Here is an 18,706-nt window from a genome sequence, read left to right as displayed (position 1 = left end):
GATAAATATACATATTTATATACATATAATGTACACTCCTCCCTATTGCAGCATATGATTATATTTCAGACTCAGGTTTATACCTGTGTGTCCCTGGAAGTTAATTTTTGAAATCATATACCGCAGAAGCAAAATCAAACATGATATTACATATTTACTTAGGGAAAAAATCAATATTAACATTGTGGTTATACATCCACAAGTTAGTGCTATGTAGCCTTACAAAAATAAGTGTTTATGTAAACTGCATTTTTCAGGACATCTTAGTAATCAAAACACATTTTGGGAACAGAATTATTGAGAATTGCTTAAAACCCCACCCTTATGCAATAATTTGTAAAATATATACATTAACACTTCAAACACACCTATTTCATATTTCAAGACTTTTATCTTGGTTTTGTTGTTTAAATTCCTCCACAATAGAATAAAAATAAACCTTCACAGGGGCGCCTGGGTGGCTCAGTCATTAAGCATCTGCCTTCGTCTCAGGTCATGATCCCAGGGTCCTGGGATCGAGCCCCACATTGGGCTCCCTGCTCTGCAGGAAGCCTGCTTCTCCCTCTCCCACTTCCCCCTGCTTGTGTTCCCTCTCTCGCTGTGTCTCTCTCTGTCAAATAAATAAAATCTTTAAAATAAATAAATAAACCTTCACACTTTGCTAACAAAATAAAACCTTTCATGGTCTGATAATTTGCCTTGATCCATCAAATCATGATTTTATTATCTATCACTAAATGCTTACTTATTACCAAATACTCAGCTAATGACATGCCATAGAAAATTTATATTGATAGTAAATGTGTTTTGAGGTTGGTGGGAAGATGGCAGAGTAGGATAACCCTAAGCTGACCTTGTCGCATAGATATGACTAAATAACACATCAGTAAAAATAACCCAGAAAATGACCTGAAAACTGGCAGAACAAATTTCACAATTAAATGTAGAGAAGAAGCCACATTGAAGAGGATAGGGAGGGCAGATACTTGATGGGAGCTAATCAGACCTGTGAGACTATCCATGAGGGGGAGGTGCCTGTGGGCATGGAGAGGGGAAAGCCAGACTATCACACTAGGGAGCCCACCTGGGGAAAACGAATCCTGATAACATTTGGCTTCGAAAACCAGAAGGGCTGAATTAAGAGAGTTCTTAAATCAGTGGGATTTAAAACCTGGAATTTGAAAATTCAGCAGGTTCAGCTCTGGGAGAACCAAAGGGAGAGAGGAAACTGAGTCCCTGCCCTAAAAGAGACAACATAAAAAACAGCCCATGTAGATACAGCAGAGAAGCAGCAGTTTGAAAAATGCCTGGAACATATGGAAGAGCAATTTATTAATCTCAGAGCAAGTGCTGGAGGGGCAGAGATTAGAGGGAGACTCCTCCAGGAACAAAGGAGGTGGCAGGTACCATATCCCTCTCTTGGCCCCCAGCATAAACACAGGGCCTCCAGCCAAACCAGCACAGTACTGATACTCCTTACCTAACTTAATAACACTGCTGCCCCCCTCCCATGTATTGGCAGATCCACTCCTTCCACCCAAGCTTGTCTCAGTCCCAGTGCTGCAGGTCCCTCCTTCAGAGACTCCCTCCCCGCCCAAGCCTTGCTAACACTGGGCCTCCCCAACAAACATGGATCCACCGCCTCCAATAGGCTCTTGGCTAGAGGCCATCCAGGGCAGTGCCACAGGCCTGGCAGTGTGAAGGCAGCCCTAATGGGGGCCAACACCACACCAAAGTGACTTAGGGTCTGGGCAGAGGGAAAGATAATCACACATAAATGTCAGACTGTGGCCCTAGCAGTGGGCTGGGGGCAGACATCTGGTCTGACTGCAAGCCACACCCACCAGTGAAAGCTCAGGGGACAACACAGGGAAAGCATCTGTAGTTGAGGACAACTGCATCTGTGGCAAACTACTGGTTTGATTACACTCAAACCCAAGATGGCCCCACACTAGCCCACTAACACCACAGGGATCAAACAGGCCCACAACAAAGACGGCCACTGCAGACAACTGGACTGAAGGAAAAAGTGGTTAGAACACAACAGCAGGGTACAAGCAACACACGTAGGAGACACTTCTTGAAGCACCAATTCTGGGGAACAGAGTCAGTGCACTGCAGGGCACTATAGTACCTCTTCTTCATAAGGCCACTACTTTCAAAAGCAGAAGATATAGCTGACTTTCCTAACACACAGAAATATAGACACAGTTACACCAAATGAAGCGACAGAAGAATATGTCACAAGTGAAAGACCAGGACAAAAATCACAACAAGAGACCTATGTGAAATGGAGATAAGTAATATGCCTGATAGAGAATTTAAAGTAATGGTCATAAAGATACTGGACTTGAGAAAAGAGTGGAAGACCTCAGTCAGACCCTTAACAAAGAGATAAAAAAGAACCAATCAGAGATGAAGAACACAATAATTGAAATTTAAAATACATGAGATGGAATAAATAGCAGACTAGAAGGGGAAGAATGAATCAGCAACCTAGAGGACAGTGTAATGGAAAGTAATCAAGTGTAATCATGCAGGTGAGAGAAAAAACATTATGCAAAATGAGAATAGAATTAGGGAACTCAGTGACACCATCCAGTGTAATAACATTTGCATTATAGGGATCCCAGAAGAAGAAGAGAGACAAAGGGGGCAGAAAATTTATTTGAAGAAATCATAGCTAAAACTTCCAAATCTGAGGAGGAAAATAGAAATCCAGATGCAGGAGGCACAGAGATACACCAACAAAATCAACCCAAGGAGGTCTACACCAAGATACATAGTGATTAAAATGACAAAGAGTAGTGATAAAGGCAGAATTTTTAAAGCAGCAAGAGAAAAGAAAAGAGTTACATACAAAGGAAACCCCATAAAGGTATTAACATATTTTTCAGCAGAAATTTTACAGGCCAGAAAAGGAGTGGCATGGTATATTCAAAGTGCTGAAAGGGAAAAAAAAAATGCAGTCAAGAATACTCTATCCAGCAAGGCTATCATTCAGAATACAAGAAGAAATAAAGAATTTCTCAGACAAAATTTAGAGGAGTTTATGACCATTAAACAAGCCCTACAAAAAATATTAAAGGGAACTCAGTGGAAAGGAAAGAACATAAGTAAGAGTAAGAAAAGTAGGAAGCACAAAAGCAGTAAAAATAAGTATATCTGTAAAAACCAGCCAAGGGATTCACAAAATAAAGGGATGTAGTGTATGACACCATATACCTAAAACATGGAAAGGAGAGGAGTAAGAATGGGTTCAAACTTAAGCGACCATCAACTTAATACAGACTGCTATATGCAGAAGATGTTATACACCAATTTTTTTAAAGTTTTTTTAAAAAATATTTTATTTATTTATTTGACAGAGAGAGAGACAGTGAGAGAGGGAACACAAGCAGGGGGAGTGGGAGAGGGAGAAGCAGGCTTCCCACAGAGCAGGGAGCCCGATGCAGGACCCTGGGATCATGACCTGAGCTGAAGGCAGCCGCTAACGACTGAGCCACCCAGGCACCCCTACACCAATTTAATGGTAACCACAAACCAGAAATTAGTAATAGATAAGCAAAAAATAAAGAGAAAGGAATCCAAGTAAGTCACTAAAGAAAGCCAACTTATTGTGGGAGAAAAGGGCAAGGGAACAAAGGAATAGAGAAGTAACAAAACAAGTAACAAAATGGCAATAAATACATATCTATCAATAATTACTTTGAATGTAAATGGACTACACTAATCAAAAGACATAGGGTGATGGAATGGATGAAAAGGCAAAACCCATGTCTATACTGTCTAAAAGAGATTCATTTCAGTCCTAAAAACACATGCAGATTGAAAGTGAGGGGTGGAGAAACATTATCATGCAGCGTACGTCAAAAGAAAGCCAGGGTAGCAATACTTACATCAGACAAAATAGACTTTAAAACAAAGACTGTAAAAAGTGACAAAGAAGAACAGTATATAATCATAAAGGGAACAATCCAACAAGAAGATATAATAATTGTAAATACTTATACACCAACATGGAAGCAGCCAAATACATAAAACAGTTAATAACAAACATAAAGGAACTAATTAATAGTAATACAAGAATAGTAGTGGACTTTAACACCTCAATTACATGAATTGATAGATCATTCAGACAGAAAATCAACAAAGAGTGGCTTTGAATGATACATTGGGTCAGATGGATTTAACAGATATATACAGAACATTTCATAATAATTGCTTTTCCATCTTTGCACTTTCGATCTGCACGTGTCTTTAGGCCCTGGGATCATGACCTGAGCCGAAGGCAGATGCTTAACCAACTGAGCCACCTATGCAACCCTGTTTTATGCAATACTCTTTTAAACAACTCAAGCAGTTGAGTCCCATAGCCCTTAACTTGGCCATTTTAGGTACAGCACAGATGGTCTCTGTGAATCGCATAGATGGGAATATATGGAATGAGACCACCAATTATAAGCAATTTTCAGCTAAAGCTTTCTTTAAGCCAATCAACCTTTTGTTGGGCTTTTGGTTCAGGGAATTGCTAACTAAACCCATGAGATTCAATTACACTCCTGTGCTCTTCCAGCTTTTCTGTCTCTTCTTTGGCCAAATATGTCAACAGAAAGTTAGCTTCTGTTCCAATGTAGAAGCTGGTGTATAATGATTTCTATGTTTTCCTTGATAACTTATGTTGGAATATCCTCCACAACTCTGAACTTATTGAACTCTTCCAGTGTATGAAGGTCATTTCTTTTCTTCTTCTTTTTTTTTCTTTTTACCTCAGGTCTGGAAGAGACTTTGTAGGCAGGAATGGTGCTTCTCCCACTTGGTTGCTCAAGGGAAAAATAAATTTCATGAAATAGTCCCACCACAAGTGTACCTAAGAAATGTTTAGATTCCTAGCTAATCAGTTCCCCAAAGAGCTGACAGAAAAAAAATTTTTTAAAGAAAGATTTTATTTATTTTAGAGAGAGAGTGTGTGTGAGCAGGGAGGGGGCAGAAGCAGAGGCAGAGAGAGAATCTCAAGCAGACTCCACGCTGAGCATGGATCCCAATGGGGGGCTGGATCTCATGAACCTGAGATCATGACCTGAGCCAAAATCAAGAGTTGGATGCTCAACCGACTGAGTCACCTAGGTGTCCCTAGAAAAACTTGATTCCAGAAGAGAAAATCCTGAGTACATAACTTTACCTCAAAGTTGAGGGAAATTTGAGAACTGGGTGAAAGTTAGCACTTGGCTTTTGAAAGATAGTTTGTTTTTCTCCTGTCTCGCCTGTGCTTATCAAGTCACACTATTATAGAAAGCTTTATGTAGCTCTCTTTATATCCAGAAAAGTCATCATCAGGAGGTAACAGTCTCTGTTGAGAAGATGTCTCCAAATGTCAAGTCATTGGAAACACTTTTGCCGACTCAAACATTGCCTTTCTTTTGGTACAGGTGACAGAATTTGTGCTGTACACTGGTATTTTCATTCTCATTCATATTGATGTTTAAATTGAGCCTTCTTAAACAGTCTTGTACTACAGACTGTTCTCTTTGAGCAGACTACTGAAACCTTGAATGAGTAGAAATAGCTTGTTTGATATCTGCATATTATTCTGTTTTTCTTTTCAACATTGTTTTTGGATGTTTGGGCCCCTTGAGATTCCTTGTGAATTTTGGGATGGGTTTTTCAATTTCTGCAAAAAATGTCTTTGGGATTTTCAAAGGGACAATATTGAACCAGTAGAAAGCTTTGGATGTATTGTCATCTTAACAATATTAAATCTTTCAATCCATGTACATGGGATGTTTACATTTATTTGTCTTTATTTTCTTGCATTTTATTCTTTGTGGAGACAAGATGAAGAGGTAGTTCACAACCAACACTGTAACAGCTAGTACATGGCTACAGTACAAATACATTTCAATACAATGCAAATACCTCGTAGGCCAGCTCCAGGAGGCACTGTAGAGGGGGTAGTGGTTTTCCTAACGATTGCATTTCTAAATGTCCCTCTCCAGTTTATTGGCCTATGGAATAGTGCATAGGTGCTCTTTCCTGAATCCAGCTGAGCTGCCTAGATTCTTGGTTCAGCCTTGCCAACATCAGACATGGATATGTCTGTCAAATCAGGTGCAAAAATGTGTTTTCTGAACAGGTACTATGGAATTGGGATAATGTTGCTTCTGCAGTTGTCTGTAAATTGAGAATTAGCTCAAGTGAAAATACACCTTTTGCTTAATGGAAAGGATAAGGAGTGACCCATTGCAATCTACCTGCCAGTGACAAGCAGGGTCAATACTTTTAGGAACAGTAGGATACCTGGGCAAGAGTAATTTGTAGCTAACTTCACACTCATGAGTTTCTTGAAGGTATTCTTATGCTGTATTAGCCTGGGCCCATACAAGGGCAATAACCTTTTTTTTTTATGTCCATTTTAGGCACACACTCATTTATTTGTTTTCAGAGTGTTTGATGTGTCAGAGATGCCACAGGTTTTGTATGTACACCAACGGCATTGTTCAATGTCAATGTATACTAGAGATTTGGTGAGTATCCACATAGGAAATTAGTTTTTCAATTCTATCAGAAATATCAGAAGATTGAATGTACAGGAATTTGACCAGTTCAATGCTGGTCACATTTCTCCAATCATTAGAATGCCAGATAAGTCAGCTAAACTATTAGGCACAGACAAGTAATAGAGGTCTATAAGGATCAGGCCTGATGTTAACTATAGAGTACAGGTAAATTCCATGAGTACTGTCTTAGTTCTCCCCTTTTGATTAGGCTCCTACAGTCTCCTCTAAGATAATATGCCAAGAGGTTGGGTTTAGTATATCTGCCATTCTTAGCTGTTTAGAAGTGAGGTCATGATGGAACCATCCATAAATTATGTAGCAACTCTGAGATCAGAGAAGAGTGCCTCATAAGAGGTAAGGTTCCAGGATCATGAAATGATGAGAGGTGAGAGATGAACCTCATTTGTCATTACAACGGCACTCTTATTTCCCATCTAACTTTATGTTTTTTTCAGGTTTGGCACAACTCTATTCCAGTTAGGTATTTTGGGTTGCAGAAGGACTTGGTGAAATTTGTGATGCATTCTGTTTCAACTAAAGTGAAATAAATACCTAGCAATAGACATTCAAACTGAGTATACACTATGGCAGAGTTAGGGAAGCTATACTTTATACCCTATCAAAGACCTGCTAAAAATCATGCCACCACACCACTGAAGAATGACACACGGACAGTCATATCTTGATCTGGTTGCTAAGAGTCCAAAGGATTGGAGACAATAATAAAGCACTTATTGTAAGAAGAATTCTAAAGATGTCCCTCCAAAATTTCCTGTCCCCTAATTATTCAATCAAACATTAATCTAGGTATTCCTGCAAAGGGACTTTGCAGATGTAATTAAGGTTGCTAATCAGTGTATATTAAAATAGAGAAATTATCCTGGGCACATTTTGTAATTCTAAGATAATCAGTAAAAGAAAAATTTAAAAACTACGTAGTTGTCATGCCAATAAAGAAAGAAAATGGATTAAGAAAGAATGATCAGGCGCGGGACAAAGGGAAACGAAGCCGGAGCTGTGGGTGCTTTTTCTGCCTGCGGTGTCTCAGATTCAGTCTTAAGGAACTGAGAATTTAATCTTCTAAAATGTCAAAAAGACCATCTTATGCCCCACCTCCCACCCCAGCTCCTGCAACACAAATGCCCAGCACACCAGGGTTTGTGGGATACAATCCATACAGTCATCTTGCCTACAATAACTACAGGTTGGGAGGGAACCCGGGCACCAACAGCTGGGTCTCGGCATCCTCTGGTACTACGATTTCAAGACCCCCAAAGCCACCAGATAAACCACTGATGCCCTCCATGAGGTACAGCAGAAAGGTCCGGGGCCAAGTAAAACCTTCCAACCCTGACCTAAAGTTGTGGGAGATTGGCAAGATTATTGGTGGCATGTGGCAAGATCTCACTGATGAAGAAAAACAAGAATATTTAAATGAATACGAAGCAGAAAAGATAGAATACAATGACTCTATGAAGGCCTATCATAATTCCCCCGCATACCTTGCTTACATAAATGCAAAAAGTCGTGCAGAAGCTGCTTTAGGGGAAGAAAGTCGACAGAGACAGTCTCGCATGGAGAAAGGAGAACCGTACATGAGCATTCAGCCTGCTGAAGATCCACACGATTATGATGATGGCTTCTCCATGAAGCATACAGCCACCGCCCGTTTCCAGAAAAACCACCGCTTCATCAGTGAAATCCTTAGTGAGAGTGTGGTGCCAGACATCTGGTCATTTGTCACAACAGCTGGAGTGCAGGTCCTCAAACGACAGGTCCAGTCCTTATGGTTCATCAGTGAAAACTAGAAGCCCGAACTTCTTCAAACAGACGAGCGACACCAGGAAAAGAAGAGGAAGCTCCTGGAAAGCACAGATTCATTTAACAATGAACTTAAAAGGTTGTGCGGTTTGAAAGTAGAAGTGGATATGGAAAAAATTGCTGCTGAAATTGCACAGGCAGAGGAACAGACTCGAAAAAGGCAGGAGGAAAGAGAAAAAGAAGCAGCAGAGCAAGCTGAACGCAGTTCCTGAGGAAGAGCAAGCTGCTAGGAAGACCAAGGAGAAGAAGGACGATGAGAACATCCTGATGGAGACAGAGGAGACACACCTTGAAGAAGTGATGGAAAGCCAACAGAATGGTGAAGAAGGCACATCTACTCCTGAGGACAAGAAGAGCGGGCAGGAGGGGGTGGACAGTATGGCTGAGGAAGGGACCAGTGACAGTAACACCGGCTCAGAGAGCAACAGGGCCACAGTGGAGGAGCCGCCCACAGACCCCACACCAGAAGACGAGAAGAAAGAATAAATGTTGCCTTGTTTTATGTGTTCTAAATACCTTTGCAAATGAAAAAAAAAAAAAGTTTTTTGAGTTTAAAAAAAAAAAAAAGAAAGCATGATCAATCCAAAGGATGGCAAGAAAGGAGAAAAACTGGCATAAACGGGACAAGGCAAGCAGAAAGTCAATAGGAAGATGATATATTACAACCCAACTATACCAATAATTTCAACTTGATTAAATGGCCCCCTTAAAATACAGAGATTATTAATATAATTGGAAATAAATATAAACTGAATTATGTAATTAGTCTTTGAAATTAGTTGGAATATTTTAAGACCTAGGACATGATCATTTTGTTAATGTTTCATGAGTGGTTGGGAAGAATGTGTGTTCTCTATAGTTGATTTAGAATTGTATGAATGTTTAATAGGTCAGACTTGTTTGAGTCATTCAATTATCTTATATTTTTATTAAATTTTGTCTGAATTTTGACCTGTCAATAATTATAAAAGGTGTGTTCACAATTTCCAACTCTGATGATGCTTTTGCCAATTTTCCCCTATATTTCTACAATTTTTGTTGATATATTTTTAGTATTCTTAGTTATATAAGTACATGTTTAGAATCAAATTGAGAAAATTCTTATTTTGACATCTCCCCTCTTCATGCCTTCCATAATATTAATGATGTCAAATATTGTTAAATTAAAATTTAGTTCTAGGTTATTAGAAATACACATTATCATTGTTTCATTTGGTCAAATTTTCTTACATTTAAAAAAACTTTTCCAAGATATTTGATTACTATTACTTCCAATGTCGTTTAACAGCATCTCCTATTTCCCTTATCATTTGGTTGCTTCTGTGAAATACCTTTCCAATATGGATCCTTATGTCAAACCTTCTTTGAACTTCTATACTTAAGAAAAACTTTTATGGATAGCCACATGCATGAGAATGAAACTGGACCTCTTTCTTACACATACACAAAAATAAACTCAAATGGATGAAAGACCTAAATGGAGATAAATATCCAACAAAATCCTACAGGAGACTGCAGGCAGCAACCTCTTTGACCTCGGCCACAGCAACTTCTTGCTAGACACATCTTCAAAGGCAAGGGAAACACAAGCAAAAATGAACTATTGGGACTTCATCAAGATAAAAAGCTTCTTGCACAGCCAAGGAAACAGTCGGCAAAACTAAAAGGCAACCTACGGAATGGGAGAAGATATTTGCAAATGTCTTATCAGAAGAGCTAGTATCCAAAATCTATAAAGAACTCATCAAACTCAACACCCAAAAAAACAAAAAATCCTTTTAGGAAATGGGCAGAAGACATGAACAGACATTTCTCCAAAGAAGACATACAAATGGCACATGAAAAAATGCTCCACATCACTAGTCATCAGGGAAATACAAATCAAAACCACAATGAGATACCACCTCAAACCTGTCAGAATGGCTGAAATTAACAACTCAGGAAACAACAGCTGTTGGTGAGGATGCAGAGAAAGGGAAACCCTCCTACACTGCTGGTGGGAATGTAAACTGGTGCACTCTGGAAGACAGTATGGAGGTTCCTCAAAAAGTGAAAAATAGAGCTACCCTACGACCCAGCAATTGCACTACTTGGTATTTATCCAAAAGATACAAACATAGTGATTTGAAGGGGCACCTACACCCTAATGTTTCTAGCAGCAATGTCTGCAACAGCCAAAACATGGAAAGAGCCCAGATGTCCACTGACAGATGAATGGATAAAAAAGATGTGAAATATATATATATATATATATATATACACACACACATACACATATATATTCCACTATATATAGTGGACCTGAGCAAATCTGAAATTGAAAATGACAGTGAATAGAAAATTCTGAAATCTACAAGAGATCACCTATCAAGGAACAAGAGCCAGATGGACAGCAAGAGCCATATTGGATGCATGAAATCAGTGGGTTATTAAAGTGTTGACTGAAAAGAACTTCGAAATATTATTCAAATATCAGGACATGATTAATTTTTTTAATTTTTTATTTAAATTCAATTTAATTAACATATAGTGTATTATTAGTTTTATTAATCGGCCATCAAAAAGAATGAAATCTTGCCATTTGCAACAATGTGGGTGGAACTAGAGACTATTAGGCAAAGCAAAATAAGTTAGTCAGGGGGACAAATACCATATGATTTTGCTCAGATATGGAATTTAAGAAACAAAACATGAACATAAGGGAAGGGAAGGGAAAACAAGATGAAAACAGAGAGGGAGAAAAACCGTAAGAGACTCTTAAGTATAGGAAACAAACTCAGGGTTGCTGGAGGGGAGGTGGGTGAGGGGATGGGGTCACTGGGTGATGGACATTTGGGAGGGCACTTGATGGAACGAGCACTGGGTGTTATATGCAACTGATGAATCACTAAATTCTACCTCTAAAACTAATAATACACTATATGTTAATTAAATTGAATTTAAATAAAAAATTAAAAAAATTAATCATGTCCTGATATTTGAATAATATTTCAAAGTTCTTTTCAGTCAACACTTTAATAACCCACTGATTTCATGCATCCAATATGGCTCTTGCTGTCCATCTGGCTCTTGTTCCTTGATAGGTGATCTCTTGTAGATTTCAGAATTTTCTATTCACTGTCATTTTCAATTTCAGATTTGCTTTTCCTTTAATGCCCCGTTTTTAACATATGGTCCTTTCTAAGGTCATTTTCTTATTTTTTAAGTCAAGAGAAACTTTCCTATTATCCCTTTAAATATTTCCTTCTATTTTAATTTTTCTCTCCTTCTGGAAATGCTCTTATCTGGATAATGACAGTTCTATTCTTCTATCTCAATTTTATTATTTTATTTTCTCCTTTTTATTCTTTCCTGGGAGAGTTTGTCAAGCTGATATTACAAGTTGCTAATTCATTAAGTAGTATATAACCATCCTGCTCTTTTCCCATCTATTATGACTTATTTCTTGTTCACTTGGTTTTTTTTAAAGATTATTTGTTACTGTTATATTCTGCAAATAACTTCCTTTAGTTTTTGGAATAGCCAAACAATTTCAAAGTGAATTTATAAACATGCTTTTGACATATATTAAAGCAAAATTATAGTTAATATGGGGTGTGGCTGTATTTTAATGTTTTTAACTATCATGTGGGCTAGGATCTGTGAAAAAGAATGCCTGTAGACTCCAAAAATCAAAGTGTTGCTGCTCCTCATAAAGGCAGAATGCAGTTAGGTCTAATTAAAGTAGTAAAAACTAGGGGCTGCAGGAAAACTAGTGCGTCAGTAATAATTTGGGTTATTAAAGATGATTGTTAGGAAGAGTTTGTATTTGACAAGGGATTGTACTGGGGTCTTCTGCATTCAACAGCTGTCCCATAATGGTTTATTGAACCAACTTAAATTTATAAAAGTCACAGTGTTTGCCACAGTTTTTTATTTTATTTTTTCAAATATAAGCATTTCACCTGTGTGGATGATATGTAAGTGCCATAGGAGGAGACTCATCGCTCACAGTAACTTGAGCATTTTTATCTTTGTTCTTTCTCCTCGTTGAAACTAGAAATTACTTCAGAGATCGTTGATCTAAGTACAAGATACAAACGAAAGCCTCAACCAGGCACCACCCTAATCTGAGAATTGAAAATGTCAGTCTTGGGCGCCTGGGTGGCTCAGTTGGTTAAGCCACTGCCTTCGGCTCAGGTCATGATATTGGAGTCCCCGGATCGAGTCCCGCATCTCGGGCTCCCTGCTCCTGCAGGGAGTCTGCTTCTCCCTCTAACTCTCCCTCCTCTCATGTGCTCTCTCTCTCATTCTCTGTCTCTCAAATAAATAAAATCTTAAAAAAAGAAAAGAAAATGTCAGTCTTTCCTTCCTTAACGATAAGCCCAATGTGTGTGGCTGTTGACAGTTTGTCCTCGAGCTCTCCCTGGCCAGGGCGCCGGTTACCGAGCTAAGCTACCTCCAGGGGCAGCAGAGCGAGCGGAGAGCCCTCGGCTTTCTCGCGGCGCCGCCCGGCGCTTCCCTCTCCGGGTGCGCACCCGCCGCGCTCAGCAGCCCTGCGCGAGCTGCGCCTCCATCTTCCCGAACGCTTCAACTGCTGTTACAACGCCAGCCCGGCTCCAAGAGAGCGGAGCCATGTTCCTTCTTCTGGTCCTTCTCACCCGGCTTGGAGAGCTGCACGCAGGCTCGGGTAAGTCCAGATACTTGTTACCGCTTGCCATCCAGGCTTGCGGGGGGAGGAGGGGACTGTGTTCGCTTAGGGGACTGTATTCTTTGGTCCAGGCCCCAGACCCAGACCTTATCCCAGCCCCGCGCTCTCCCTACCCACTTTCTTCTTGCCGTTCGCTTCGGCGTCCGTGGCCAAAAAAGCAGAGGCAGCCTCCAGGCAGAAAATCTTTTCACGTCTCTGGGCTGGTATTCTTGTCTGTAAAACGGAAAAAATGAAATAATGGGGTCTTTTCCACAAACAAAATTCTATTCTAGAAATAATTGCATCGCCACAAAGAACCTATTTGTCAATGATTTCCTGATTTGGTGACTGCTATCCTCCCCCTGCTCTACTGAAAATTGCAGATCACTCTTATAGTCAGTATTCTGTATCTTTCCCTGCAAATGATCGCATTTTCTTGCTGTACCTGTGTTTCTCTTTTGCACACCTCTTTTACAATACCATAGTTGGTTATTCAGTATTACTGAGCCAAACGGTCCAACTGCCTAACCGGGGATCTCTCTGTCTCTTCCTCTATGTGTGTGTGTCTGTCTGTGTGTAGAGATTGAGAGACAGAGAGAAAATAAAGACTTGACATCTTGACAAGGGCCAAGAAATTTGTGGGTAAGGACGACCAGACCAGACACACAGTGGAAAGGAAGGGTAGATACATAGATTACACCAAAAAATATTGGGTAATGTAGAGAAACAAATGAGGGATTGGATTTAGAAATGGATAATGTAGGATTGTAGGTATCAAAATAACTTTGCTTATTTTTATTTTAGGTTCTCATAAAACATTTCTGCAGACCACAGTTCCTGAGAAGATTTCATCATCTGATGCAAAAGGAAATCCAGAAAATAATGTAATTGGGAAATATTTTTATATCTTAAATTGTGTTAAGTTGCCTTTAATATAAAGACCAAAATTGCTGAATGGAGGTGGGAACAGAATTCTTGGAGGCAGAGCTGACAGCTGGAACTGGGTTCACAACAAGGAGCAATTTGAAGTGTAGGAATATGTGTGACTCTGTATGTGTGTGTTTCTGTTGAGGTGAAGGATTTTACGGATAGGATCCACCAGGGCCAGGAGGAGGGAGAAGCAGACAAAGTGCTTGACTCAGGCAGAAAATTTAAGGGAATAGCAAAAAACGAATTCCCCCAGGACCAAGATAAAGGTATGGCCGGTGGGGTGAGTCAGGGTCAGACACTGTCTTTCTTTAAAACTTGATAACTTGTTCATCATGGATTTTTTTTTTTTTGCACTAATTTTGATTGTCTAAAATATTGTATTGAAATAGTATTCTTTTTGTTTTTTTGATTATTGAATTTTCTGGTCCCCTACTCCTAGCCCTCATGATTTCCTCCAGCTACTTGCCTCAGCTCTCAGAGTCCCTGAGGAGCTAGCTGAAAGATGATCTGTTAATTAGCTTGTAGAGGAGCCTGCATATTATCCTTCTCTAATTCCCCAGAAAAATCTACTTCTCACATGGTTCCTTCTACTATAGGATAATCTAATGCTAGTCATAATTACGGGTCTCCAAATTAATTTTTTTCTTTTTCGTGGTTTTTAAAAACCTTCCTTCTGTGTTTTACATAAGGATACACTGTAACAGGTTTCTCCTTCCCTTGTTACCCCTAGTTCTCTGAAGGTAACCTCTCCTCCCCATATTCTATTTCTTTACATTTTCTTCCTGTAGTAGCTGGGTTTCATTTACCACCCACACCCCAAACCCCACCCACCACCCACCAAGTGAATTCTTAGTCATGCAAAGTATATGAGTGCTACTCCAGCTTTTTTTTTTTCTGATTGGAAAGAAGGGGCTCCGCTGGACTTCTTGTTTAGTTTCCTTCTTCCTGAAATGAATAATACCAACCCTCTCTCTCTATTATTGATCACTGAGGAGATGATCTTTGAGTTCCCCACTTGTCCAATCTCTAGCATGTTTAAAAAGTCATTTAATAATATGAAAGTTTAGTGTGTTTCTTTTAACTATAACAATTTTAAAAGCTTCCTTTTAATATTTTTGCAACAGAAAATTATTCTTAATGTGGGATGTGTTTGTATTTTAATATATTCAATATAATATGAGGGAGGACCTGCAAAAGTAAGAATGCCTAGGAGGCACATAGAGACCTCCCAGATTTAAGAAATAAGAACATGGGTACCTAATGAATTATTTCTAATTGCCTATGCATATGTACATAAAGATAAAAAAGAGGTATTGCATGGGCATACTAAATAATTTTAAATACGAAAAATTATTTGTTGTTCATCTGAAACAAATTGTAAGTATTGTTGTCTAAGAAAAGAGGTGGAATTGAAACATAAGAAAAGCATTTATTTGGGGTCGCAGAATTGCATTTCAAGAAGCACAGATTCAGTAGCAACCCAAATTGTGTCCCCGCAGGGAACAACAACAACAAAAAAGAGGTTTTTAAAACAAAAGAGAGTGCTCCTATATGTTGTTGACAAAGAATTTTGGTTAGTGTTGGTGGCAGAAAACTAATCTTGGCTGAATATAACTGGTTGCTAAGACAATCACTAAGGAAAGTCTCTTCCTATAGCAAATGCTTGATCTGAGTTGTTGGAATATCTGCAGTTTGGCCCAGTTCACAGCTTTGGCCTAGTGCAAAAGTTCATGGTTCCACCCTGTGAAGACATGCATAAATCCCTTTTCCTTTATGGCCTCCTGGATCCATTTTAAAACCCCTTGACATAAGTGACTCCATTTCATTTCACCTTTCACAGTATCTAAATTATGTACCTCTTTCTTGAATTGTATTTCCCTGATGATTTGACTTGCCTTATCAATTTCTTGTTTTACAGAATTTGCTTATAAAACTCCTTGCAATTATTCCATTTATATGGTAACATAGTTTCTACAGTGGTCACATATAACTTACTTATTTCATTCTTTTTCCCAATGAACATTTAGTGGTAAAAAAAAACAACACTGGTCATTAGCATTGTGAAGTTAACAACTCTCATCATTGTCCTTAGCTTGCTTTTGCATTCTTCACCATTATGTTGTATTTCTTAATCGACAGTCTTTTAAAATGTTGTTCATTGGCAAAACCAGAATATTTTCATCAAATTTTATTGTCTTCTTCTTCAACACTACACAGGATGACTCTACTTCTTCCCATGCTGGAAAACTATTTAGTAACATCCAGATAAAAGAACTGAATTCTTCAAGGTATTAAAATATTTCGGAAGATAGAGCACGTGCCATACTAATTATCCACTTCAAGTTGGAATTTCTTTTCTTGTTCATAAGGAATGTTTACCCTTTTGAGAACAGACTTGACACCAGAGGGATACATTTTGAGGACAGGGCTCAGTTCTTTCTTCAACACAATTTTATACAATGGAACATTTCAAGAACACTGTTTGCTCTTCTTCCAGTTTGCAAAATCCTATTGCTAAAGAGGTAACTCTGAAAAAGAAATACATAGGCCTCACTTTGCGAGATTATGTAAAAAGTCAACAAGAATATTTTGGGCCTTGTTTTAGAATTAAAGGATGATTTCAGTGCTTTAAATAAACTGAGGATTCTCCCAACTGCACTTGTTCAAGAGAGCCAATGGGTTTAGTGAATGCAAGAGAATTGAAGAATACTGAACATCAGCAAAATCATAAAAATCTTTTAATCACTCACTTCAAACAGCTTAGATGATGAAGGAAGAAAGCAATAGCTTGACAGTAATCTCACTGTCGAGAGAAAGGACATCAGGTGCTCTTTGATATGGCAAGGACAGCCAACACCTTCTTAGAATTATTCATGCTTTGCTTCAGTTTCTTTTTTTTCTTTCTCTTTTTAAAAAAATTTATTTTTGCAAGAGAAAGAGAGAGAGAGAGAACGAGCATGGGAGAGAGCATGAGTTGGGGGGAGGGGCAGAGGGAGAAGCAGACTGCCCGCCAAGCAGGGAGCCTGATGAGGGACTCAATCCCAGGACCCTGGGATCATGACCGGAGCTGAAGGTAGACGCTTAACCGACTGAGCCACCCAGGTGCCCTGCTTCAGTTTCAAATTAACATTTTCTGCATATTTATACAAACACCCACAAAAATTTGTACTTATATTACCTCCACAAAAGCAGTACAATTTTTCTTATTAACTCAATAAGGGAGTCTCTACACAAGTTTGCTGTTGTCTCTGAAGTCTTATTTGGAAGTGATTTTACTTTCAAATAGCCTTATAAGCAGGCTCTGTTCTCATGAGAAAAATGTTATGCAAGCAAAGAAAACATTTTTTCTGCATTGTGATTACTTGTACCTGGGGCTGTGCCCTAACAATTGACATGTGTAGATCTCTGATGACTTATGTAATTGCAAGAGAAGCCATTACATTCTTTAATTATCACAGTGGATTTCAACTGGGCACCTGAAATTTTGCTTGCAATTTTGGAATCAGAAAATAATTCTGGTAATTGTACATTCAAATAGTCATCTAAGTAGAAAGACTGATGTGCAAAACCATTAGTGTCTGTTGCAATTCTTATATCTTTCGAATTTTTCTCAATCCAAAAAATTTGTTGTATCACCTTCTTTGGTACTACATGAGTAAATCACTCATCTCTTTTGCATAGCTGTTGGTGTATGTGGGTTTATATTTGACTTTCCACCATTTTTGATGTTAAATGAACAATTGCATACTGTACAAAGAGCTTCAAAAGGACTTTTTCTATACAGTTGGCAAACTGTATAGAATTTTGGCATTTGGGATTTAAATATACACAAAAATAGATAATAGTCCAAAATATTTCAAAAAGAATTGAAAATATTGAGTTTGATAATCTCACAGCTGTGTCGGTGAATCTGTCACAAGTCCAAACTCATAGCTAATCATAAATGAATTGAACCATTGAAAGGGTTGCAAACTTGTAAAATAAACAATAAACTTGATATGAAATATCAGTATTTTATGATATAAAATAAACACTGAACTTGATATGTGATTCAAAAAAATAATGAGCTTCCAGTTTGCCTGTAAGGGCCAGTTGTAAACACAGTCTTCTCGAACAAACCCAGAGCTAATCTCACCTAAGATTTTGGGAAGGCTTGTGTTCAGGGATTAGTGGCCTTTCAGAAGGGAGAGTGTTTAGGTATGGACATGCTCTCAGCTGTGTTAATGTACTTGGTGGAGTAAGGCTCTTGTTGATCACATCCTCAGTGGAGTGAGGCATTTACTGATGCTTCCCTAGCGCCTAGGGCTGTCACTGATTTGCTGACTCCAGAAGCTAGTTATTTGAGTGTGGCTGTTGGTGATTGGCTGATTTTCTGATTGTGCGTTCTGACCAGTTCTCTCTAACAGTGGTTAACTGTTCATGACTTGGGACTTTGGCCAGAGAAAGCCTTTCCCTTTCTTGAATATGAAAAATAAGTATTTTTAATTCTCAGTCTCTCCTTTTGGATTTCCCTCAGATAAGCCTACATGGAGAGCTGAGAGATCATATAGGTCTTTATTTCTGAAGGTATGATTTTTGGCTTGTGTCGCCATTTAAATGATTTAAACACCAGCTATTGTGGTGGAAAAGAGCTCTGACTATGAAAGTTTTGTAATTTATTGAAAAAAGCTGAATATAGAATATTTTGGGTGTTCTGACAAGGTCAGTACAGGGCGTAGGATAAAAATTG

The 18,706-nt window shown here is 38.7% G+C and overlaps 2 protein-coding genes across 2 annotated transcripts in view; both read left to right on the top strand.

Moving 5' to 3' along the window:
* Positions 1–7,639: 7,639 nt before the first annotated feature.
* LOC116637702 (SWI/SNF-related matrix-associated actin-dependent regulator of chromatin subfamily E member 1-like) lies at positions 7,640–8,864 on the top strand. Its single transcript, XM_032413220.1, is given in 2 exon segments — positions 7,640–8,580; positions 8,582–8,864. Coding segments are annotated over 2 exon segments (1,221 nt in total). The 5' UTR covers positions 7,640–7,642.
* A 3,925-nt stretch (positions 8,865–12,789) lies between these two features.
* The window catches only part of LOC116637818 (disintegrin and metalloproteinase domain-containing protein 5-like), a 168,614-nt gene continuing 162,697 nt past the window's right edge, over positions 12,790–18,706 (top strand). Inside the window, exons 1-2 of the mRNA XM_032413358.1 lie at positions 12,790–13,047; positions 13,852–13,931. Coding sequence (XP_032269249.1) covers positions 12,993–13,047; positions 13,852–13,931 — 135 coding nt within the window. The 5' untranslated portion in view covers positions 12,790–12,992. The remainder of the gene's footprint in view (positions 13,048–13,851; positions 13,932–18,706) is intronic.

Source organism: Phoca vitulina, unplaced genomic scaffold, assembly GCF_004348235.1.
Source record: "Phoca vitulina isolate PV1807 unplaced genomic scaffold, GSC_HSeal_1.0 scaffold15, whole genome shotgun sequence".
Taxonomy (NCBI): domain Eukaryota; kingdom Metazoa; phylum Chordata; class Mammalia; order Carnivora; family Phocidae; genus Phoca; species Phoca vitulina.
This window is presented reverse-complemented; position numbering and strand designations above follow the sequence as displayed.